At 40.7% G+C, this 25,726-nt stretch overlaps 1 protein-coding gene across 8 annotated transcripts; it reads left to right on the plus strand.

Moving 5' to 3' along the window:
• Positions 1-10: 10 nt before the first annotated feature.
• On the plus strand, positions 11-24,120 carry CEP57L1 (centrosomal protein 57 like 1). 8 transcript variants are annotated; one of them, XM_048297307.1, is made up of 13 exons: positions 176-257; positions 5,611-5,695; positions 9,117-9,336; positions 13,156-13,300; positions 15,056-15,235; positions 15,801-15,922; positions 16,348-16,458; positions 16,730-16,807; positions 18,536-18,634; positions 19,351-19,431; positions 19,534-19,757; positions 21,354-21,498; positions 23,635-24,120. In XM_048297307.1, exons 3-13 carry the CDS (start codon positions 9,307-9,309, stop codon positions 23,848-23,850), a joined length of 1,431 nt encoding a protein of 476 aa, XP_048153264.1. In that variant the 5' UTR covers positions 176-257; positions 5,611-5,695; positions 9,117-9,306; the 3' UTR covers positions 23,851-24,120. The 8 variants fall into 8 exon arrangements, with proteins under 8 accessions (XP_048153270.1, XP_048153264.1, XP_048153269.1 ...); XM_048297312.1 differs by lacking the exon at positions 9,117-9,336 and having other exon boundaries at positions 5,611-5,711; XM_048297308.1 differs by lacking the exon at positions 9,117-9,336.
• The last annotated feature ends 1,606 nt before the right edge of the window (positions 24,121-25,726 follow it).

Raw genomic sequence — 25,726 nt, forward strand, 5'->3', positions numbered from 1 at the left:
GCCCCGCCCAGCACGGGGAGCCCGGATGACAGACACGCCGGTTAGCCAATCGCCTTTCAGCGCTCGCGGCCGGGAGGCCGAGTCGCAGCGGGGAGCGGCAGTGCCAGGAGGGGGTGCTGGGATATGTAGTCCGGCCGAAAGGCGGTCCTGTGGCCCTCGCGGGGGAAGACTACGTGTCCCGGCAGGCAGCGCGCCGTACGGCCAGGATCCTGCCGGGGAAGGGGAAGGGAGAGCGTTCGCTGCGGGATGTGCGCACGGTACTCCCGTTATCCTGTTCGTTAGGCTTTTGGGGGGGCTTGCGATCTGTCGCGACAGCTTATGGAGCGCCGACGGCTGGCGGCAGCCGGGCTGAAGCAGTCCCCGTAGCGGGTTTGCCTCAGAGCTCTGCACCGGCAAGCACTTAAGCACGCACGTGTTGTAAACGACCGCGTAAGCGTGCCAGAGGCGGAGCCTGGGATGTAGCCTAAATTAGCGCGTCAGCGGGAAGGGAAAAACTGCCGGTGCTAGGGAAACGCAGTCCCGTCATCACTTGGGATAAAAGAGGGGTTGGCGGGGGGAAATCCCCGGAATATTCACATTGAGCAACAGTTCCGCGGTATTTTTATTCAAGTTAATCCAAGGGGATTTTTTTTTTAATCCCAGTCGTGCAGGGGCTGATGAAGCTGGAGAAGAGAAGGCTCGGGGGGAAATCTTACCCGTGTATATATCCGTACATTTATATGTCCCTGGAGGGAAGGTGCGATGAGGATGGAGCCAGGGTGTTCTCGGTGGTGCCCAATGACAGTATTAGGGGCAAGGGGCTCAAATTGAAACAGCGGGGGTTCCCTCTGAACATCAGGAAGCACGTTTTTTTACTGTGAGGGTGACCAGACCCTGGCACAGGTTGCCCAGGGAGGTTGTGGACTTGCTATTCTTGGGGATATTCAAGAGCTGCCTGGACACGGTCCTGGGTAGCTGTCCCTAGGTGGCCCTGCTTGACTGGAGGGGTTGGACCAGATGGTCTCCAAAGGTCCCTGCCAACCTCAGCCGTTCTGTGATTAAGCGTAATCTGCCACTAAAGAGGCTGGTATTGCTGTTTTCCTTGCTTTTCCTGCAGGGAAAAAAAAAGGTGCTGTTTTTGATAAATTTTAATTTTCAGCCAAGTCAGTTCCTTGATCCAGTTCACCTCTTGGCAGAAAAAAGAGGAAAACAAGGGCAGAACTGTTTGCAGCTGTCACATTGAAGCAATCATGAAACTACGATTTTGAATATACAGAAAGGCAAAAGAATACTTGGGAGTTAATTAGAAATAGGACACTGGGCCTACATAGGGTCTTGCACAATTATTTTTAGCTTCTCACATACACATTTCCCATTTTAAAATTCAGATCTCAAAACTGAAGGTCAATGCAGAACAAGCTAGTCTTATGCCACAGAAAGATGCAGAACCCACTTCTGAGTCCAGGAGCAGAGCTTGGGCTGGCTCCCCAACACCATCCATCAACAGCTCTCTTATTTGTAAAGAATCTGGTTTCTTCATCTGACATCCCTTTGTTTTCTGGAACTGTTTCTTTAAAACTTGCATTTACCTGTACCTTTCAAGGAAGACCAGTCTCTTTTTTCGCATAAAATCCTTTCTGCAAGGAGACTGCATTGCCATTGTTTGGTAGGGTGGACAGGCCTGGACTGCTTCACACAGCTGCTTCCTCCAGGCCCTTGGCACCCTCGTGAACAATGTATCTGCTGAAATCATCACTACCTGTAATAAATATGAGTCTTGACTTCTCTAAGCATTCGAGGCCTCCACCCATCATAACTGATGGGTTCAAAGAAAATAGTTCTGCCAGTGCCTTTTATGTTGTTGGAGGGTTTTTTTGTTTGTTTTGTTTTTACATTAGCTACCACTTCAGCTTCCCATCCCATTCTGTTGTCACTCATTATGGTCTCCCATTTTCCTGTGAATGGGCATGTCACATCTGTTTGCTTTATTTCTATCTAAATTTTGATCTCCAGAAGTTGGCTAGATCTTATTTTTCTCATCATGAGTTATTGGGTGTCTCTGACAATGACTACGTACATCCAAGATCAGTAGACTGAACCAGAATCAGAACTGGAGCTTTGGTGTTTTAGACTTTGGTACAGCTATATTCATGCACTGAACGCTAAGATTGATTGAAAGTCACAGTACTGCCTTTTATCTTTTAGAAGCTGTTTTTTCCACTGGCTCCAAATGAACTCTGGCTACAGGAAACAGATTGTGAAACTGGCTCCAAGGCCTAAACTTCAGATTTCAGCCCTTTGTTTTATAGATTTTAATGTAGTACTTAGGGAATAGTGATGAGGATGGCTTTATTTTTTTCCAGACCAAATCTCTGCAGTTTTCTGATACCAGGTCAGGCCTCTTTATGCACAGCAAGTCATCGTGGAAATCAAGGTCAAAGGCTACCAGTGGAATTAATCAGAGCCCGAAGTTAGGGGAATGTGTTTGTTTGATTTGCGTGTTCACTGACTGAAGTTAATATGCTTGTTTTTGATCCCTGAAGAATGGATAGGAGAGATGCAGAATTATGAAGGAAACAATCTGGCAACTCATCCAGAATTACAGCAGTTGAGTTTTCAAAATGATAAGCTGAAGAAAAACAAATTTGTGGCTGTTTTAAACCTCAGTATTTCCTTCCTTCATGATTTATCAACTTCCTTTTTTTTTTTAACTAGATAAGGACTTCTTTAGCCATGACATCTAACAGCAGAATTATGTTTGAAAATACAGTATCTAGTAATTGTATTAGTGTCTTTTCTAAGATCTAAAATATATTATATTTACTTTTAAAAGTGTGTTCCAGTTTCTGTATGTTGCAAAAGAGCACTTTATTCCAGAATGCATTTAGTCAATATACTGGAGAACTAATAATAACACAGTAAAACTTGTGCAGTCTAGAAGGAACTGCATTTTAAATTACATACCTTCAACTGCTCTCCTTTACACCTTACTTCATTCCAATTGCTAAATTCTAGGATGGGATGACTCTCTTCTAAAAGCTCACCCTCCCTTTTTAGATCGGGGGTTTGGCATGTTGCCACAATAAATGGTACTCCACAGTAAAATGCATTTTTCTTCACAGCTACCCTCTGAGAAAACAAAGTTCTGTAACTCATGTTTTGCAAAGAGACACCAGAAAGCCAGAGGCTACTCCTCTACTGCCTTTGAACACAGGCTCAAGCTTTGTGTCAAGCCCAAACCATTATATTTGGGAGAAGATGGGGCCTTTTTTTTCTTCTGAGCATGCGTTTTTACATCTAATGTGTTCTGGCCTATTATGTGTTGCAGGTGTACATTTGCACCAAACCCTGCCACCCTGCCTCCTTAGAGGTCACAAACACAGCAGGGATGGGTAAATTAGACACCATTTTGTTCTTAGAAGACCAAATCTTTCATGCAGAAAGTCTGTGGAATAGTTTATGCTGGAGAGTGGGTTGCTTTGAGAAGAGCTGGGCTATGATGTACCAGAACTACGGGCCTCTTAAAGTCCTGATGTGCTTTGCCAACTCTCTGACTACGCTCCACTTAACTGTATAAATGTAAACTGAAACACTGAGGACTAGGAAAACAGTATGGGTAAACTACAAGTGCAGTTCTGAAAAACTCCTCTGAGCAGCCACTTGAACTCTTATTAATCTGTTTCTGGATAGAAGTGTTCAGAATTGCCCAAGACTGTGCATCTTGGAACCTGTCTTCCCTTTGTTCCCATTTGTGATCTAGGAAGTAGGTGAAGCAGCTCTAAGAGAGATCCTGCTGAGTGAAACCTCTCCAAGCCCAACAAGTCAGGTTTTTCTGTTGTAGCCACAGATGGCTTCAGTGCCTGGCAGTATTTGGTAGAGTGCTCACCTTCAGTACAGTAACCCAGAAATTAACAAATTGCCTTTTAGCTCAAAGGCATTTACATCAACACCTCCTAACTACCAGGAGAGTGTCCCAGGTGCTCAGGAGGATTGCAAAATGGAAGGGAAGCATCCATCACCTCAGTTGTTGAATTTGTACCCTGTTGGAAAGGATGGCAAATGTGTGGCACTAGTGTGAATGAGAAGGAAGGTGACACAGGGAGCTGTAGGCACTTAATCCTGGTTTCTGATAACTTTCCCAAGCCAGTGCTGTTTTTTATCCCGGAACTATTTACTACAAAAATGCATAAATTAACCCCAGGACTATGTTTTGATGATTGAACTAGATGAGAGAGACACCTCCTTGTTATACTCTGCATTTTGCCTCAGCTGCCTTGTCCTTGTTCGAGACTTACATGCTTTTTGGAACAGGGTCATAACTTCAAACGAAAAGGTGGTGACTCCCTGTTTCCTTCCTGCTCTTCCTCCTCCCAGTCTAGCGTGGTGGTCAGGGATGAGGCATGAACGCTCCTCAGGAACTCTCACTTCCCGGCCAATGCTCTGACCACTGGGTAGCAGCACAGAGAAGGTGGACACTGTTTCCTCCAGCTGCACTTTAAAAGAAAAGGAACGTTGTTCATTGGGAATTTTATATCTGCTGACAGCCCAAAAGGCCCTTTAAGCACCTTTGGCAGGCTGTTAACATCGACCTTGGTGTTTTCCAGCAATAACACAAAGAAAAATGCTGTGACCAGCAGCCACATGAAATGAAGTCACAGACCAGAAAAGCTACAGAGACTCTTTATTCATTGTTTTAAAGAACAGATTTTGGCATTCACTGCCAGAAGAGGACTCCAAATTCTGAGTCCAAAGAAGATAAAGGTGGCAAGCACCAGGGTGGGATTTCACACACCTCTATGTTCATAGAGTTTCTTTACCCCAAACCAGAGCTCTTGTTAGCTCCTCACTGAGCGTGCTGCTTGTTTTGGATCTATACCTGCATTTCTTTTACATGCAGGGAATGTAAGCCTGTTGTTACCACACTCAGCCCCGAGGCTGAAAGGAGCATCAGTCCCTTATCAGTCTCATCCCTCTGATTTATTAAGGTCACACACAACGGCAAGAATCGAAGTCAAGAACCTAGAGATCCACTAAATTTCCTTGCATTCCGAAACGGCATATAGTTAATAGGGAAGAAATGCCTATTAAAAACTTAATAATCAATTGAAGTTAGTTTTCTACCTGCAACATTGTGCAGGATTTTGTAGCATCTTACTCAGATTTACTTTTTCTGTATCTCTGAAGTCATGCAAGTTTAAATATACAGATTATTTGAAACAAGTAACGGCTTTGACTGTTTTAAGTCTCCCCAGGCAACTCGGGGAAAAAATAGTGATAAAACCATTTCTGCAATTTTGAATACTCTTTATACCATATGATATACAAACTACTTGTCATTAATACCTAGGATATTGTGCTTGTTCAGGATGTGCAATGTGGATGTGTTGGAATTGCTATGATTATTTTGAGTCATATAAACAGATGATATTATTTAAAATTATTCTTCAACAAAATAGGTCTCCAAAATAAGATTAAGGAGTTGCTCTAACTGAGATCTGCTTGCAATTTTTCTGCATATTAAAAGACAACTATTTCTGACAAAATATGATTTTGGGAATAATTTCTTGCCTGGAGTGAAACTTATCTTTTCCTTGCTAGCAATTTTTTTTCCCTTCTCATTCTGTTTCTTAGGCTGCCTGATGTAGAAATGCAGAATGAAGTTTTTGTTCCTTGCCAGGTGCCTAGCTATCGGCAGCACAGGAATATATGAAAAAATGTAGGTGTGGTAGTTGGTAAGAAGAGACAAATCCTATGAATAATTACCCTCTTTGTGTTTCTCTGTTCATCCATGTCAAGCTTTTACGGTTATCTGTCTAAAAATCTACCTCCTACTCCATCTTCAGGCTAGGTTAAAGGATGTTGGATGAAGAGACTGACACTTTCCCTGAGAAAATATTGGTAAAAACAGAAGTTTACTTAAAAAATTAATTCCAAGGCAACGGTGGGGACACAGTCTGTGTGTTTCATCTGCCTAGAGGGCAAGTTGCAACATTCAAAACCATCTTTCAATGATACCAATAAATATTTGAGACATAAAAGGTGAAAATTATCATGCAGTAAAAGGGGTTACTGTGAATGAGTCAACACCTGCAATAATAATCCCCTACCTCTTACATTTCTTCACTATGATTGTCATTTCAACCCACCCTTATATTTGCTCTGCCCTACCCTAATATGCCTTTTCCTTTTTGCATTTGTCTTTCTAATATCTAATTATTGTGCCTGTGCACAGATGCAGTCTTTAATACTGGAGTCAGTTGCCCTTGAAAACCTTCCCTTTCCACAACAGCAAAGCCTTCCTTTTTTTTTGTCAAGGGTCTATAGCCAAAGCTAGTAATTTCTTCCTGCCTTCCAATCTATCAGGAGACACTAAGCTAAACAAACTACATGTGGAAGACAGTGTGATGGCATCAGCAGGAAATAACGGTGGACATAAAAAGTAGCTTTTTACATTCTTCATATGGAATACTGAGGAGAACACCTTCAATTTCCACATCAGTCAGTGTACTAAGAGCAAGCAGCGTCTGTTGGAACCTGATCTTAAGTATAAAGGGAAGGAACTTGATAGTTACTCTTGTTGGAGCAGGGAGGGGAGGGGGAGGGGTGGAAAATGGGTATTTTTACTTTGAAAAAATCCTAGCTTTTTATGCTAGAAGAGGGAGTGGGAGAAAAAGAATATCAAATGGCAAAGGGCAAAGAACAAAGCTATAGGATCATTTAAATACAGTAAAGAGAGAGGAGTTGAGGGACAAAACCCAAATGTAACAGAAGGTACATGAAAGAATAAGAACAGAACTATGGGTGAAGTGAGGAAGTATATTAGTGACCATTTATAGTATTTGGGTTTTGTTTGATGCTTATTACAAAAAGATTATGTTTAATTACTTTGGACTGATTAAAGATATATAAATGTAATTATTTTGATAGCATTGTATTACAGGGTAGATGTTTTCATGCTAAGATAGGAATTATTTATTACTAGATAGGAATTTGCAGTCTTTCTCCTCTAAATGCCTAGTTCAGTTATTATCTGCAAGTACAAGTTAAAGCAGTTTGCACCAACTCGATTTCCCCACAAAGTGTTGATTGTGGGTGTATCATGTACTTTTGGATGAAGGCTCAATTGAATGAGGAATTTGGTCTGCTGTACTCATTGAAAAAGCAGCAAAACTCTAATAACATTTTGACCCAAGTTTGCATTCTTGATACACTGCCAGGTTAGAATCTATTCCCCAAAAAATTGTTAAAAAATCACAGGTTTTTTCTCCACCAGGTTGTTTCTTTTCCTTGTTCACAAAATACTCGTGTAACTCATTCCGTTTTCTTTCTTCCTCTTTTTTTTTGGTTCTCTCTTTTTTCTCTAGCAAACAGGAACTAGAGAAATATCCGTGTGAATGCTTAGAAGTGAAATGCTGACACAGTGAAAAGTCTTAGGAGTTTTGGGCATGTGTTGGGTTGTTTGTGGTTTGGCTTTTCATTAAAATGCCAGGTTTTATCCTACTTGACAGTACATACGGTGTCATGAGAAAACAGAGAATGGTTTTTCTTTTCCTTTTCTTCCAAGAATGAAAAACAATGATTGTATGAAAGTTCTGCAGAAGACTTGATATTCAGGAATGGATGGGCTTTGCTACAGTAGTATCAAAGAAGGAGCTGGGAACTTAACCTTTATGTATCCAGTTCTGAGACTGCCAGTGTGTATTCTCGCAGTTTGTACAACAAGCTGCCTCCCATGGATTTGTCTGTGTCAGTTTTTCACAACACTCCCAGGTTCCTTAATTTCTCTAATAAATTTTTGCCATTTGCTCTAAACTTATGTAAAGTGGAACTTGACATAACTTAAAAACCACATTGAAATGTTTTATTGATTCAGTGAGGTTTCCCTTCCTATTAGTTTTGCAGCTGCCACCATTTCGTGTCTAACCCACTTAGATTAGAGGAGACACAGGAGTATCAGTTACTTAGATATGTTCTGAGCGATGTCATGTGTTTCAGGCTGATTAAAGTGGTTGTGTCAGGATGCTAGAGACTGGGTGTTCCCAAAACAACAGTGCAGTTTGCCCACAACATTATTTATTTCTTTTTTTTCTCTGTAGAAGGGCTGTTCTTTGTCTGTTGGGAATAAGGCTGAGTGTTGCAGCATAGCTAGTACAGCTGACCAAGCTTTTCTCTCCGTTCTCAAAGGAAAGTGAAAGGGGAAAAAAATAGACCAATTTGGATTGTGTCACAAAAATGGCCTCTCACATAACCTTTAGCCAGCAAGGCTTGGCTCAAGAAGACAAGGCAGCAGCCAGAATTTTGGGAGCTTCTTGGTATAGCCGTGTTGAGGCAGTTCTTTAGAACTTCTCTTATGTCACATAAACACTGAATCAGTCTTTGGTTCATCTGAGACTTTGTTTTTTAGTTATCAAAAAAACCCGCTATAAATTGTGCATGCCCAGTAGGTCAGGCCAGAAGATAGACATCTTTGTATTTCTTTCTAAAAAATGCTTTGATCTGCTTTTTCTTTTTCCTCTTTGAAGGTGTTCTGACAGCACCTCTTTCTTTGGTTCTAAAAGGCTGCCCTCACAGCAATTTGAATGAACCAGTGTCCATATGAGATAACAAACATCAGAGAATTTAGTGGAAGTATCCCTTACATTATCACATTATTTGTTTAGTGTATATCTTTTGGGAGACTGTTAAGCCAGCATTATTCCCTGAGCCTGCTATAGTTTACATGTGGAAAAAGCTTTTCCATATGCTGCTTTACAGTATGAGATGTAGTTGTATATGTGGCAAAATGTTTCTGGACTTTTCACTTCAGGAGACATTTTTTTAAAACTTCGTAATGATGTGGCTTGCATTGGAGGAGAGAAACAGAAAGGAGGGGAGAACGGTGGTGAAGAACTCATAACTGGTCTTTCTGTAACACTTGGGATTTCAGTTGTGTTCAGTAATTCTCCACTGTTGGTATGCTTACTTGGGCCAGACAGCAGTAACTAAAATGTCAATTGATTTTTACAGCACCCCAATCCAGTACTCTAGCATTTAATGCAGGCCATATTCAGCAACAGTAAATAGAAACAGTAAACAGGTAAATCATATTAGTGCTTAGATGCCTCTGATGAAATGGGAAATTCTCTGTTTGTCTTAAGGCACCAAACTCCAGTTTGCTTGCTCTCTTCTGAGGCATGAAAGTCACATATACAGGGATGGACCTGATGGTGGGATTGCTCCCCAGCATACTTTGTGCAAGCTCACTCTCAGCCTGCATGTGATGGTGAGCCAAGAGGCAGAAGTGGTGCCACTGAAGGGACCAGCTTTTCTTGTGCTCTCACCCCAGGGATGAGCACTCCAGCTGCAGCAAGGCAAGAGGTAGGCAGAGTATTTGCATTAATGCAGTCCTGTCCCAGATCTAATGTACTGTGCCTGGCATCATGCACCATGCACAGGGTTGCAAATGTCTGGCACAGAACTCCATGAGCCTCCTAGCTCAGACCTGGAGAAAAACATAGCTGGCTTGCCGAGGCTGATGTTTAATTACAGAATATTCCAAGTTGGAAGGGACGCATGGCAAGCCCAAGGGCATAACTAAGTTACCCCATGCTTGATGCAGCCACTGTTGGAACCAGTTACTTTGTATTTTTCTGGGTAAAATAACACCGGGTATCTGAGCATCACTACTGCATCCACCAACAGAGGCTGGGCCATTTCTCTTTAAAAAACCCAAAGGGCCAGTGTTGACTCCAGATATGACCTGCACAACACAAGTGCTTCACCCTGCTCACCGCAGTGGTGCAGGCTGCTGAGGTGGGAGTGCGGCATTTCTTCCTTCTTCCCCTCCCCTCTGCGTGTAACTGGGGTATTTTGTCAGCCTCTGTTTAATATGCATACTTCTCCCTTGGCTCTTGCCCAGACTTGAAGGAGTGCACTGCTTTCCTCAACCAAGGGCTTGTCTAAACAACGATGTTCTGGCTGCTTTAACGAGTGTTGTTCAAGTGCTAAATCCCCCTAAGCCTTGTGGAGTTACATTAGTACAAACATTGCTGTCTGGGAAGCAATATCTGCTTTAAAGCACCTCTCTAGGCTGTGTACCAGGTGTCCACGGCAGTGGCAGCATGGAATAAGAGAGTGGTTTAAGCTTGCTGTATAAGACTTTAAAAAGCAAACCTGGTTGTGATGGTTTTATAGAAGCTTAAATACTTGAGGGGGCAGAAGTTGATGGTAGGACAGTTGACGTTCAAACAGACGTCAAGCTACTTCATTATTTCCTGATATGTTTCTTGTTGCAGTGGGCTGGAAGTGGCCAGGATGTTTAGTGATGCTGATGTAGAGTGACCTGATCCTTTTCCTGGAGTGCATCTCCTTGCCTGAGGTCTGCAGGGTTGTAGACTTTTCGCCTGTGCAGTATGGTTGCTATTTACCTGCTAAGATATTAGGACTCATCTACATCAGAGCAACTCTACCAGCGTACTTCTGCTGACACAGCCTCAAAGCACTATAGCAACCGTTCCCTCAGCTGCTTCACACAGCCTTTGTATCTGAGGAAGCTGTGGTAAAGCAAGGCGTCTGTAACTGTGTCTGCAGCAGAGTTTCTGCAAACACAGGTGTCTCGGTCCTGTGGTGTTTCCTTTCACACCCTTTGCTGAGCCTGTGCTCTTAGGAGCAGCTTGGGGAGCTCCCCCCTCCAGCTGGAGGGTTTGTATTACCCTCTGCTGTGCTGGCAAAGTTGTGGGGTTTTGTGCTGAAGCCCACACCGGATTAGCTGAATCACCACCACCAGGCAGGTGAGCTGGCCTTTTTCACTTCCCTTTGGTTTCACTTGCAGAACTAAAAGGGTTTTTATTTCCCTTTCTGCCAAATAGGTATCCCCCATGACCCCCCCCCCCCCACCTTTGTATTACTGAGCTTGTCCACAAACTCTCAAATTTTCTGCTGCTTTATTCCCTCCATTATTCATTATTTGCTTCGGATCACTGCCCTCCTTACAACTGTCCACAGACCCATCTCCTTGGAAACAGCAAAACTTGTTTATGTGAAAGTAATAAGGAAAGTAATTGATGTATAGCTGTGCAGGCATGTGGGGGAGCCACGTTCCACTGGAGGATGTTGGAAAAGCAAGTCTCCACTTATGCTGACTGCCAGAAAGTTGGATGGTGTGAGCAAAAACCACCTTCTTCCTCTGGTGTTTCCAAAGTTGCCTTCCTTTATTCACAGCAGTGGCAGGAAACTTCTTGCCTGTGCATATGCTCATTTTTATGGACTTTTTTTTGCTAGTCTTTTTTATCACCAATGCGAAGGGGTTGAATAGCAGCAGGAAAACTTTTAAGTCTTGCTTATCTCTTATTTTGTGGAACTCCATGCTGATCACTGTGCCATGCCAGGACCATCTCCTCTCCTGTCTTGTCCCTGACCACCTCTGTGGCCACAGGACTTTCTGCTGAGGTTTCTGCTGCTCCCTGCTTTGTGTCTTTCACTGCCGTTGCCCCTTGTGCTGTTGGACATGGTCAATAGACCTGGCCAGCTGTTAAGGTCAGGTGTCCCTGGATGGTCTTTCCCAGTCCTTTAGGACAGAGGTAGGGAGGCCCATAAACAGCTTTTGTGGCCATAAACACAGTGGGGTCACCAGATGGGATGTCTTGCAAGAGATGGTGGAGTGCCTGGCTGGCTGCTGCTGCCCACCCAGCACTGAGAGCCTTGGGTAGGATGCCGGCGGGACCCCATGGAAAAAACCTGTGGCACAAGGGTACCCTGGATAGACCCCCTCTTTGGGACCAGGGCTGCTCTGAACGGTGGGACCTCGGGGTTGTTAGCACACAAAAGTGGTGGTGCTTGGGAGGCCCCAAGTCAAGCAAGCCCTGGCAAAGAGATGCTCTTGTTGATGTCTCTGTGATGACAACTTGGAGGAAGAAGGACGGATTTCTGCTTGCCTTCAGTTTACTGCATACCTTGAAGAGGCAGTGTGGCTGGAAGATGATTTTTTTGGGTTTTTTTATATGGGCTTTGAAATAGGCTGTAAGAGCAGTGTTCCTGGAAACTTTTTTTGTTATTGGAAACTTTTTTCTCTGCTTGCCACCCAGTGTGAATGGCTTTTTGTGGGGTGTGCTTCATCAGCAGGCTCCAGTCTTTGTCTGTTTCTTCTTCCTGTTACTAGATACCTCCTTTGGGTGATTTTCTTGGGGACTAACATCTGTAAATAGCCTTACCAAGCAGGAAGGCTGTTCCAGTTGCATGCCTTGTATTTTAAACACAGGTGATATCATAATTGTTATATCACTGAACCTTCAAATAAGCTGGTATTTTATTAGCTGAAGCTGTATAGACTCTTCACTACTTACACTGTATCAAGTGAAATGCTTGATACTACTTTGATAGGTAGCTGCAGGATGATTTCAAACTTGCTTTAACTTCCTAGGGGTTGTATTAGCCTAAAGCCCTTTCTGCACATTTTACTGTCCATGTCTCGTGTATCAAGAAAAATTGCTATTTGACAGGGTGTGAACTGTCTTCAAATGTGCTACTCATAAACTAAAGAATGTGAAAGGGTGGAACAGAAAGGGAGTGAAGAAACAGGACTTAAAACATGCACCTAATAATGGAGATAATGCTGGAGATATTGCATATTAAATATCCTGTTATCTCAACACTAAATATGGAGAATTATGTCTTTGTTATGTAATAATGGTACATTATTTACCATATGTAATTTGGTTTTACATCAAAAAAGAAGGGGAGAAGAGCACTAAGGAGGCTGCAAATGGAAACCAGCTGTAAAACTCGGAATGCTTGCTCTGGAGGGAGCACTTAAAGACACTGAAGTCTGTAAAACAGTTAGTAGAAAATTCTGTTAATACTTGGGTTTTAAAAGGACAAAAATCAGCCTAAGTTATTAGAAAGCACCTAGAAAAACCTTGGAAAATTTTGGTCAGTCAAAGGAAGCTATGTTTAGTGTTATGAAAGACAGTGTTTTGGAATTGCATTAAAAGACAGGATTCTTCTGGTGGGGTGTGGGTATTATTATTATTGTTGATGTTGTTGTTATCTATTATTATTATTATTATTATTTATTATTATTATTATATTGGTGCACATGATCTGGTTCAATATAAACAGAGCCAGGGACTGCCCAGTGACATACTTTTGAAAAAGAGACTGTTAAAGAAATAATAGCATTAAATAGCTCTCTTTGTACAGGCTATGGATTTTGAATCAAAGAACAGTTTCATAGGAAGCTTTCTTCAGCCACCAGATCAGATGCTTCCTGCAGCCTTTGTTTATACAGAATCAAAGAAGTTGGCAGCTGCTGCTGGTGACAGGCCTTCTCTCCCAAATAACCAAGGTATAGCCAAAATAGGTCCTTAAAATGGTCTTTTTAATTGTTCCATGTGAAATCTCTTGAGCAAACTCCCCATCCTATTTTACTGAGTTCAATGACTTGCTGCAGTTATCAGTCTGACATTGAGACAGGATGTATATGTGTCCTGAGGGAGTAGTCTCCCTGAAGTCATACGTCTAGAATGGAAACCTCTGCAAGTCTTCTAACATCCTTGTAAACTTTGGCTTTGAAATTTGTTTAAATTAAAATCGTCAGACTTCCTCTGAAAGCAAAGGAGAATGCTTCAAACTTAGTAGAAGCAGTTCATGACTTCAAATACAGTAAAAAAAAAGATCATTAGTACGGTACCCTGACTTGAAATTGGCTTTGCATAGTGCAAAATTTGACTCCTTCCAGCTTAAAATCACTTTAAGGTTTTTTTTTTGCGTGGTGTGTTTCCTTGGGAGAACTTTTGAACAATTCAGACTCCCACGAAAATTAGCAGCATGAAAGTTAGTCCCTATGAAATATGGTTCTCATGTGCTTTAGTGGGGGACTGCTCTCTGGAGCTCACAAGGCAAATGCTCAGTGGCTTAACATGTCTGGAGAGCCTGGGGAATCATGAGGATACCCATACTCAGACTTACTATCATGGACAACTTTGCAACATTGCACAGACATAGCCTGTGAGTGTGCATGTGATCATTGCTCTTCACTTGGAAAATCTATGATTTCTGTAGTAATCTTATGTCATACAGAGCTTTGGCTTTTTGGATTACAGTGATCAGTTTAGTGTTATGTAGCTAAGTGGTTAAGGAAATATTTAGCATACCAACAGAAAGATGGAAAAGGTGGTCCTACTTCATCTTTCTGCTATCTGGTATTTGCTTTTTGGGTTTTTTTGAGTTTTTGTTTGCTGTTTGTTTTTTGCTATTGTGTGGTTTTGTTTGGCTTGGGTTTTTTTTTTGTTTTTTAACAGGTCTGTGATAAGGTGGTGAAAGTTATTAAGGAGGTAGCAATATTTGATGGTATTCTTTTGATGAGAGAGTTTGGAATAGAGAAGCTATAAATTACAAAATGTCAGAAAATAAGCTTGACTTGTTACAGAACATGTCTTAAGCTTCCACAAGTGTATATACTTTATGGAGACCTAGCAAACTTTTTCTTATAGCTGAAATTGCAGCTTTTATTTTTGGTGTAATTTGACACATACTGATTTGAGGCTGAAAGCAAAATCTTCCAGACTTGTTTCTATGGTTTAAAGAATCATCAAATACAAGATACTAGATGTTGAAACATTACCTTTGGAAACAATAAAGTATTTAAGAATGTACCCTTTTCTAAATTGTCCCTTTGTATCTAATTTCTCCCCCTGTTCTGAGCACATTTTCTGTTTTTAATCTGTTCAGGCCAGTTGCATTACATCAGAACTTGTGACTTCACTTAGATACCTGTGTTCTCTCCTTGTATTTAAAGAGAAGCCCCAGGGTTTACTATATTCTATTTGCCATGATTTCTTTGTGCTTGGTGCCATTTGGAAAATAGTTTTGCTCATAGGGCCAGAGCTTCATACCTCAGTTATGCAGGAAACACATCCATTTTCTCCCATGTATGCTCTGCATATGTTAGTGTACAGCTGGGGAATATAATTAATTTTGGGAGTGATCCTAGGAAGAACATTTAGGTAGTATATTGTAATTTGAAGTGTTTTCTAATAATAATGATCATCATCAAAATAGGAACTGTTACTTACGGTGTAGCTGTTGCATTGTTTGCTAGCTGTAGTGGCAGCCCTGAAAACTCTGCAAGAAAAAATCCACCGTCTAGAGCTGGAGAAGTCACAGGCTGAAGATAACCTGTGCAGCCTCTCCAGAGCAGCTGCTCAGTACAAGAAGGTCTTAGAGCAGGGATCCTACGAGAAGAACACAGCCCATCAAGAGCTGATGCAACAGAGGAAAGGTATTTCTTTTGAGCGATAAGGTGTAGCCACAGCAACACTAAGACTGTATAATCTAGGGAGTGTTTTGTTTTGAAAAACTGCTAATTAATGCAGCCCCCTTTCATTTTTTGCTTCAGAACTGAGGAGGAACAGGAGCTTGATAATTGTGAATCAAGTTGAGATATTTCTTACATATATAAACCAAGTATGCATAGGCCATAAAGCAATTTTAAAGACTAAGCATGTTTCAGGTGGTATGTTTAACTCTTACAATAAGCAAGCAGCTGCTTACACAACACTGCTAACTTGAGGAAAGATAGGAGAAGAGAAGAAACCAGATTCTGGTTAGGTATCTGCTGATACAAATCAAAGTAACTGCAGTGCTCATCCCTTTGGAATTCAAATTAGGGACTAGCTTTGAAAAAACATTGTGATTATATATAAAATACATTTTAACCACATGACTTGCTCTGACTAACAGAACTATTCTTGCCTGTTTCGAGGACAGAATTCCTCAATGAAATGACAGTCTGGCTAAATGTGTAGCTCCCTTTGCTGTACTGAATGTCTTGTTTCTCTCTGTAGATGCAAGTGTGCAGTTAAGTGCAGCACAATCCCGCTGCTCCCTGCTGGAGAAACAGCTGGATTACATGAGAAAAATGGTTTGTACTGCAGAACTGGAAAAGAAAATGATTTTACAACAACAGGTGAAGCCCTTTAGCATAATAACAAAGTAGCGATGTAGTTCAAAAGTATAGAAATGTGCAGGATCCGAAGTTTTTTGTGGCCATTGTTTTTCCTCAGCTCTGCTCAGGCTGCTAGCAAACAGAAGCAATTTACTCTGACTGATGACAACCATTCAATGAATTGTATGAAAAGCTCCCTGGGTGGAACTCCTAATGAGCAAAACCATGCTACTACTTGTACACTTGGTAGACAAAAAAGCTGCTGGAAACTTAAGTTGTCTTTGTCTGCCTGGTATTTTTCATCACTTAGCAATTTAAAAAATATGGAATTTAAACTAATTAAACACCTTTACTGTGGTGTGGGGTGGTTTGGTGGGTTTTTTTGCTGTCTGAAACAATTTCAGTCAGTTGCCAACTCCATTCTTGCTTATTTTTTCCGGGCTCAGCTTCAGAAAGAGGAAGATCAGAACCGGTTGGAACTGCATGCAAAACTTGACAAGCTTGAAGTGCTAGAAAAAGAATGTCTTAAACTTACTGCTACTCAGAGAATTGCCGAAGTAAGCATGCATGGAATGACAGTCTGAAAGTCATTTGGTTTAATTTTATGGCATACTATTAACAGTACTAAGTTTTGCAAAAGTTACCTCTGTTAAAGCATACCTGACTGAATGCCACCCTGGCTTTGTATGCATGAGTCTTTTTTCAATCTGGGCTTTAAAAATTCCTACAGTCAGTTTTATCCCCACATTACAATTGCGAGCTCCTTCAGACTTCTGATTCAGCATGACAAATTGAAGTGGGACTAATCATTCTTGCCTTCAAATTCAGGACAAGATCAAACACTTAGAAGAAAAGCTTTGTAAAGAAGAGCATCAGCATAAGCTAATACAAGATAAAACTGCTCAGGTAGACTGAAAAGATTTTATTTTACCTTATTTTTTAGTACTGAAGAAAGCTATTCTCTTTGTTCAAAATACCCTTCTTTTTTTCATTACACTTTAACTCCACATATTTACTACCCAGGCAGAACTCCTGGAACACTACCTAGACCAGTTATAAACTACTTATTAGAAAGCTTGCCTGGTGTGTTGCATATCTCAATGAAGAAAGATTCTGCTTGGGTTTGTATTAGTGATACAGTTCATCAGCCTCAACACTGCTCTAAGTGACCCAGGTAGAAAATTAATTTCTAGAAAATCTGTAACTGAATCAGGTAAACTTAATTTACAGTAACTCAAAAGTGGTCACATATGAAACCTTATATCCCAAGTGAGGTTGGTTATTATGTTTATTTTCCTCCCTTTGTTAAGACTGTAGAAATCTAATACATAGGGTTATACTTGAAAAAACCTTAACCAGTGAAATGTTGTTCATCAAATGAGATCTTGTACAATTCATTATTCTGTGAAGCCATAATCAGTTTGCTGGGCCACCATCCATCTGAGAGAGGACTATTTGCCAAAGAGAGCAAAATCAAAGAAATTGTTTATTAAAGGGGCAAAGTAGTCATATTCCAAAGCTCACTTTGTGCATAAGTAGCAGCCAGTTTGAGAGAGAGACCAGCTGTGGGGGAATTCTCTTGAGGTGGGGTGGGGGGTGCAGTGCTGAAGAGAAATATTGGAAGAACCTAAGCAAAGCTGATGCCTTAATTTAATTCATCACTGCTGTCAGCTTTTATACCTCATCCAAGGATGATGGGTTTTCATCAGTCCAGGAAGCTTTAAATAACATGCAGATTTGTAGCCCAGATGTCTGACCACTTCCAGAATCCAGAAGAATGACACAGTTGAAAACTGGTAGGTTTTTTGGCTTCTTGCTTAGACTGCTTTCTGCTGCAGAGCAAAAGGCCTAGTACAGAGATTTTATCTTCTGCAAAACATGGTAAGAATGACTTTCCCAGAGCAGATAGTCTAAACATTTGCTCAAGAAAGGACTTAGGTGCAGTAAACTGAGTGCTAAACTAGTGTTGGTACCATATTAGTACACTGTGGGATGGATTTCAGTCTGTTGGATCTGGGCTGGGAAGCACAGGGTATGGTGTGGTTCACTTCCCCTTGATGACACAAAAGCCAGAATATTTTCACTTTAGTGGTAGAACTCCAGCATTGTTTAGTCAGAACTGTAGCACGTGCCAAAACAAAGTCCTTGTCCTACATTTAATTGGGAATGATTATCATCCTGTTTATCATGGGCCTTGATATCAACTTTGAACCACTGAGCAATCTGAGGATTGTCCAGCAGGTTTGACCTCAGTGTTACACAGGCTTAGTTCTCTCTGTCCCCAGATTGTAAGAGCCAAACATTCATATAATTTGGATTTTATTATCAGATCCTCAACATGTGGCAGGATTGGTTTATCTCAGTTGCTGGTTGTCACAGTGGAAAAATACAGCTGCTAGTGCAGCTGAATACGAAAATGAGGAATACTAAGAGCTGCAAGATCTGCCTGATACCCTGCCTTCCTAGTAATCTGTTTAGTTTTTAAGAGTAGCTTATGCCTTCCAAGCAGGACAGTTAATAGTGCCCTTAATTGGTTCTTACCCAAGCATGAAAGAGAGAATTAATTAAACCTTGCTATTCCATACTGCTAATATTACATTAAATGGTTGTTTTCTCTTTTGCTTATTGCCACAGCTTCAAAATGGATTTGATATAAACAGAATTTTGATGTCTTCAGTAACATCTCAATGTGAACCTGAAAAGGAAAATGGGAAGAACAAAAAACCTAGGAAGGTAATGTGGAAATTTTTATTAGCATACTGTTGCTGATAGCATCTGACTCGCACAGAGACTGGAATTTGTGAAAAATGGTGATGTAAGAGGCACTTGATTAATCTGCTGCACTTTACTCCACTTCTAAAGTGACAAACAGTGCCAAATAACTCATTTTCTCCCTTTTTTTTCTTTCCTTCATTAATTAAAATGGTACTGGGGCTGATAGGACATCACTGGAAACCTTTCCTTACCAGCTTTACAATTATCTCTGTTAAAGTCTTACTGCCATTCCCCACGTCCTGTCTTAGCTGCCTTTCAGTTTATCTGGAAAAATTAGTTTCCAAAGTTTTAGCTCAGCATCTTAAGATGGTGTGTTTTGGGGGGATAGCCGAAATCCAGAGAATTTATTTTGCAACGCATGTTACAGATCAGTCAAAATTTTGCAACTGTGCTTTTGAAAACGTAAGTAAAAAAGGTTCGATTCCTTTAATGTTAGCCTAATTGTTAAACAATCTCCTACATGCGTATGGAATAAAATTTACATGTGTCAGCTATTGGAAATTCTTACTTGTTACACATACAGGAGGGAAATTTGTTTTTTTTGAAACCAGAAGAAAACTGAGGTGTGATGCATTTCACTGTGTATTTACTTGAATTTTACTTACTAAAAAAAAGTTTAAGATCGTACTCTTGGGTCAGCAGATTGGAATTTCTTGTCTTATATTTGCTTACGGCAGAGAAATCCTACAATGAAGAAAATTCAGCTTTCACAATTACATGTAAAGGCTGCTGAACTACCTTTTGTGGCTGGGAAGGTAAGTGAAAACCACTGTTCTCACTCAAGTGGCATCTACAGTTTGAGTAAGGCTCTGTAGTTGTTAATTACTTCTGTAAGCCACTAATAAGTCTTCTTTAAGTCTGTCAGCTCCAGCCATTCTGTCAGTGCAAATGTACAAAGTGTGTTGCATATTATGAAGCATCGCAATCCATGTATCTCGTCACGAAGACAAGGAGGAGCTACGTCTGGGGTTTCAGGACACAGTGCACTTTCAAAATCCTCTTGTTTCACATCACCCACTGTCACCAGGAGCTTTTCAGACCTTCTGTTGACCTTAGAAGACAAGCTGGGCCAAATGAGCTCGTGAGTACCCATCCCTGGTGTTGTGTGTAACCGTGACTTCAGTGGTAGCCCTGAGAAGCGACAGGGTGCTGCAGACAAGCCTAGCCTGTTTTAGCTGTAGGACTTCTTGTTGACAGAATGACCTGAGCAGGCTGGACTGGTAGGATTTTTCTCTTTCAAAAAATTCTTTCTGTCCTGGTGCTTCACTGGTTTTGTTTTTCTGCTTCCACATCCCGTATTTAAACAGGCTGCTACTAAAGTAATAGCTGCAGCAAGTGAAAAGCCTTTCAGACCTGTGCTTTTTAGAAATTTTAAACATATTGTGAGATATACAGAATAAACCAAAATTTTTCTCCTGGAGAAGGCTGCAAAGGTGGTGCTAATATTGAGTAGGCCTGCAGGATGAAGTCAGCCTGGGTGGTGGAATGGGTTAGTACAGGTCTGGCATGAATAGTCCTGTCACAACATCTGTCCTGTTCCTTTGTACTCACTCTGTGTTCTTTCCTTACCAGTGTACCTGCTGGGTCTTTGTGCTGAGTCAGTCTGGTGCTCATACCCTCTGCTTGTTGATAGCAGGAGAACCTGCTGGTCCTGTAAGGGGGTTGTGAAAGAGGGACAGTTTCCTGCCAGAAAATGGGCAGGGTGTGGAAGAAGGTAACACTTTAGGTGGGAGTGTATGTATCTTTCTAGCCATGCAGGTAAATGTGGATTACAACCTGTTGTGTTCTTAGGCATCTTTCATTAATGCAGGCTTGTGGGACTGTGGACCAAAGCTCTGTAGCTGGCTGTAGCAGACATGCCAACATGATGAGCTGTGGTTTGAACAGAGGAGGATGTGCTGATTAAACCAGTTAGGATGTTGACACTGATTCGAAATCCTTGATGTGGCAAAATTTAAACTGGCAAGCAATCGCATGTTCAAAAAGCAATGTCTGTCTTACTCATGGCAGTTCAAGGACAGGCTTTTTTTTTTATAGCAACAACCAGTTTCTTCAATTAAACTGTCAATGAAAAGCAGTTACTCAAAAGTCAGAAAAGAAGCTCTGTCTTTTGTAAAGGAATTACTTATCTAAGAGGGGGTCTCTGGCTTCAACTTGTTCAGGTATCTGGGTATCAAGATCTACACAATTTCTTTTACTTAATCTGATTAGTTTAATTAAGCAGCCCACTTTGCTGTAAAACTTTTTGAGTAGAATATTTAAATTTGAATAATTTGTCAGAAAAATTGTAACTTGAATGTACTAGTTTAAAAAATACTTGTGTATTACACTAAGCCTTCAAAGTCTACGCTAAATTGTGCAGGAAGTGAAAATGTTGTACTTCACAGGTGCTGTTCACTTTCAAAAATCTCATTTTGCACACTATTACACATGTAGTTGTTATGCCTGTAGGAAGAGGAGAAGTAAGATGGACATCAGCTAAAAATTTGGAACAAGAAAATCAGACTCACAGGAAAACCTTTTCCTTTTCTCAAGTTAATATATTCCAGATTAATATGTATTGTGTGAGGGTAGAAATAATGCTAAATTTCTGTACTCTGCACAAAATGGCTCTTGCAGGAAGAAATCCTAGATATCATATCATGAATACTTAGATTGCCATTCTTGTCTTTAATAGTGAGCATCAAGAACTTCTGAAGCAGATACAGGAGACTCAAGACTTCCAAGCTCGTGAAGACCTGAAACAGGAGCTGGATTGCCTTGTAAAACAAATGGAGAGCAAAAGAAAACAAATATCCAAGCTGAAAAAGCATCAGGCTACTGTAAGAATGAAATGTAAAGTCTCTAGCTAGTAACATTCTAGTTGAAAGGCTGCCACAACTCTGCCTCCTGTTGTCATCAGCTAGAATGTCACTGGACTGTTTAAAGCCACGGTGTTCCAGTATGGGTGATTATAATTAGAATGCTGTCTCATATTCTTGTACCTCCAGTTCCTTCATTTAATCAAGAAAAAGTGCTTACAACTGGCAGTTAGGAATGTATTCTGGTGGGAAAGCTTCTTGCCCTGTGGCAGTTCTGCAATACAGAGTTGGGTTGCTCTGTCTGTCACTTCTGCTCACCATGTTAAGACAAACTGTTGAAATTTCATTCCTTTGTATCTTGTCCCTCAGGGGAGTGAGAAAATAGAAGCTGTAATTCCTTTACAGACTGGATTAAGTGTCTTTTATATTACTGAAACATTGAAGCTTTTTTATTAATTAGTCTGTTGACCAGAGCTTCTCCAAAAATAATAGCTGGACAAGCCTTTCAGTTTTGTTTAACCCTTAAACTGAGTGAGTCCTCATTCTGTCAGTATTTAGTTTAGAGCCATAGATAACAACTTTTCAGACATGCCTACATAAAATCACTCTTCTGTAGCTGACCTGCTTAACTCTTTTGTAGCAATTTGGTTTGGAGCATATGATTAAACATTCAATCCATAGTTCTTATTGTTTTCTGTTTTTTCATCTTATGTTTCAAGACAAATAGACTTACCTGAGAACTTTGCTTATACAGGAGCCAAAATAAAACTCAATGTGAGACTTTATGAAACGGGGAGGTGATAGTTAATTTAAATCTGACCAATTTTATTCCCAGTCATTTTTTGATAGAGTTTATTCACTTAAACTTTTTATTGTCCGTGTAATTGCAAGCATAGAGGTGCTTTATGTCATAGCAGATGTGTCAGACTTGCACGTTAGCAATATGGACAAAAGGACATTGACTGCTGAGTCCTCGCTGCCTCTCTTGGCAATGTCTACTGGTTTTTTTGATAAAACTCTTATTCTTGAAGAGCCAACAATTACAGTGTTACTCCTTGCCTCAAAGTCTTGCTGACTTCATCCTCAGGAACCTAAGACAGTAGACAACAACTGCACCTTTGTTTCTTTCTTTTGCATATCTTTATGGCTACAGCTTGCCTTTGTTTTGAGATGATGAGGAGTAGCACATACAATGTGGAGCAACCTTGTTATCGTCTTTGCCTTTTATCGGTGTGCAGATCTTCTGGCAAGTCCTCTGTGCTCTGGTACAGCCTGGTCAGAGCACACCCCTTAGGGTCATGCTGAAAATAGTGTCTGTATGATTACTGTCCATCATGCCCTGGTTATCCATACAGGCCATTCCTCTAATTCCTTGGCCTATATTGTTTTTTTCTGGTGCTTTTGCACTGAGACATTTCTATTTGTATTTTGTACAGACCAATCTTAATATTTCTGATGCATATTTCTCTTTCTAGAACCTGCCACACTAAAAGTGCAATGCTAATCTCTGTGTTTCACAGTTAATAGTATGTTCTAGAATGCAATTAAAGTTAATTATTTTTAGAAATGGACTTAAAGCCTACATTGGCATTTGGAATGCTTCCAGCCTAATTTTGTCATTGGGAAGTGACCTTTTCATGCTAAGTGCAAGTCAAGACTCATTATTTGACATTTTAAAAAACATTCTTTAGCAATTAACCCTATTTATTCTGTTTTCCATTTCTTTTAAGGAGGCTTCAAAATAAGCTGCTTAGATCCAGTAACCGATAATTAACAGTATACATTTTAGAAGTTTATTTGTTCTTTGGTTTTTTTATTAGGGTAGTACAATCTGAAATGGAAAGAGACTGTTGTAAGTATAGATTATTAAGAGATGATATTCCATCTCTCTCAAGCAAGCATTTTTATGTTAGGGAGCGATGGGATTCAAAAACCAATTGAGTTTGGGTGAGGTCAGTTTTCTGTGGTTTCTGTATGGGCAAGGTCAGTTTTCTGTTACAGTGAGACAACTGTGCAAGGTTACTAAATTTAAAGTTTTCTCTTTCTTTAATGTCCCTTAGACACCTGTAGTTCGGAGTTCAGTAGAAGTCCAGTCAGCTCTACAGCTGTGGGTCTTCGGAGTACGTAACATGCTAATTAGTAATTTTTTTTTCTTAGGTGCAGAAATTAAAGAGAAAAACTGAGAAATTGAAGCAAGGGGCACCTCACGTCAAACTAAAGGGTGGTGAACAAAAGGAAACAAAGGAGGTTGCAGTCACTGTAAAAGAAAGTATGTCTAAACCTTGTCCTGGGCAGAAAAGCAGAAGCTCTCTTCAGCTGCTAAAAGCTGTGAGGAAACTTCAGTTATCTCTGAAAAAAGATGATGTCATCTGAAAAGAACAGTTCTGAATTTGCTATGTTAGATGTTTTTGAAGTTGTCTGACACCTAGTAGACTTTTAGTTGTACAAAATACCTTTTAAAAATAAACTAGATACAATAGACATGTACATTCTAAACTCTCTAGTAGGTCAGATTGTTCACCTTAGAATTAACTTTCATGTAGTGTAGTTATAACTCAACTACACTTCCTTGTAATGGAATAATGAAATGTTATTATTTGCTAACTTGTCAAATAAAATTTTATACTTTTTTTACACTTAAAATAGTATGTGATCTTTGGTGTCCTATTTCCCCGGCTGCCAAGGAGATATTTAGAGCTTGCTTTTCCAGAATGACTTGGGCTAGTGCTTCTGTACAAATAAAAACAAAAGCCTTCCTTTTCTCTAATAACTGAAGATTCAGATCACTGTGAATGAGGCAGAAGAGGTATTTTCTCTTTATGAATGTATGTATGTTTTCATTATTATTAATATTATTACTTTATAAGCTCTATTGACAGTCTTAGCATGAGGGACAGCTGAGGTCTGGAAGCAGAACCCATGACTTGGTTTAGCCACAATAATATGGGAGTGTTCTTGATACGTGCATGGGAGGGGACACTGCCAAATACTTGAGTGCTTGTCTTCTCTTTTAACAGAACCTGCTTCTAGCACAGTATGCAGTGACTGAGCTGTCATAGAGGAGACCTTCAGCTGTGTACCTGTTACCAGTCTTCTTATTTACAGATTATTTCTGGCTTAGAAAAGTACACTGTATGCTTAAAGCTGCTTAGACAAAATTTGAAGCATGGTATTTTTCTGTGGTACAGATGGCTTTTCTGAGATAGGTTTATGCATTTCTGGATACTGGAATCACTGATACTGGTCAGGATACAGTATATAAATACCTCTGGCTCCCTCTGTGCCTTGCCCTGGTATTTTTGTTGACTACAGAATCCTGGGGAGAGGGGGTTATTCTGGAGCTGGAGAAGCAGGGCCCTGGCTCCCCACTTGGGCAGGAGCTGTGGCGGAGGGCTGCAACTTTGGGCACGTCAACCAGGTATTGGATGGGGCAGTGTTTAAATGATGGCAGCATTGAATAGTCAGTCTCCAAAATGTATGTGCTGACAGGGGCTGTCCAGTCCCAGAAAAAAACTTGTGTTTGCCCTTCTGTGGGGTGAGTGGCTGGAGGGAAAGGGGAACAGTTGAACCCGGTCCTGCTGGTGGCTGGGTGTTTCTCATCTCTGCCTGCTTCAGAGCAGGGCGAGGAGCTGAAAAAGCTGTCTAGCCCAGAGCCAGAAGCTGGGATTCGAGAGGGGAAAACAGCGATGAATGATATGTGAGCTTACACTGGCTGACTAGTTACATCACTTGTATTTCAACTCAAAAGATTTAAAAACAGTTCAATAATTCTCTTCTTTTCTGCTGTTTCTTTCTGAAGCTTTTATTTCTGTAGTGCATGTGTTTTCACATACCAAAGCAAAGCAGATGCATTTCAGCATTGGCTGAGAGATTCAAACCGGATACAAAGAAAGTGTATCCCAAACCAGTTTTCTTGCTTGAAGAAAGGCACAAAATTTGTTTTCCAGTTGTATTTTGGGAGGGAGGGGTAGGGTAGGAGGTCAGCTTATGTATTTATTTATTAGCATATTCACAGTTTGAGGCAATTGTCAGTCATGTAAAATAAGTCTTCAAAGAAATATCCATCTGAATAATTCTCTAGAAGCTGCATTGGGAAGGTAAGCTTGTGCACAACTGTGGTGAAGTTCAGTTCCATGAGAATTAGGCAGATCACAGTGAATTTTGCTGGGATCCAAATGCTTCTTGTCTTTATGCTTCAAAAATGTTCTGGCCTGGAACTCCATAAACGTACATTTGGAGAAGGCACAAT

The sequence above is a fragment of the Corvus hawaiiensis genome, chromosome 3, assembly GCF_020740725.1.
Source record: "Corvus hawaiiensis isolate bCorHaw1 chromosome 3, bCorHaw1.pri.cur, whole genome shotgun sequence".
Taxonomy (NCBI): domain Eukaryota; kingdom Metazoa; phylum Chordata; class Aves; order Passeriformes; family Corvidae; genus Corvus; species Corvus hawaiiensis.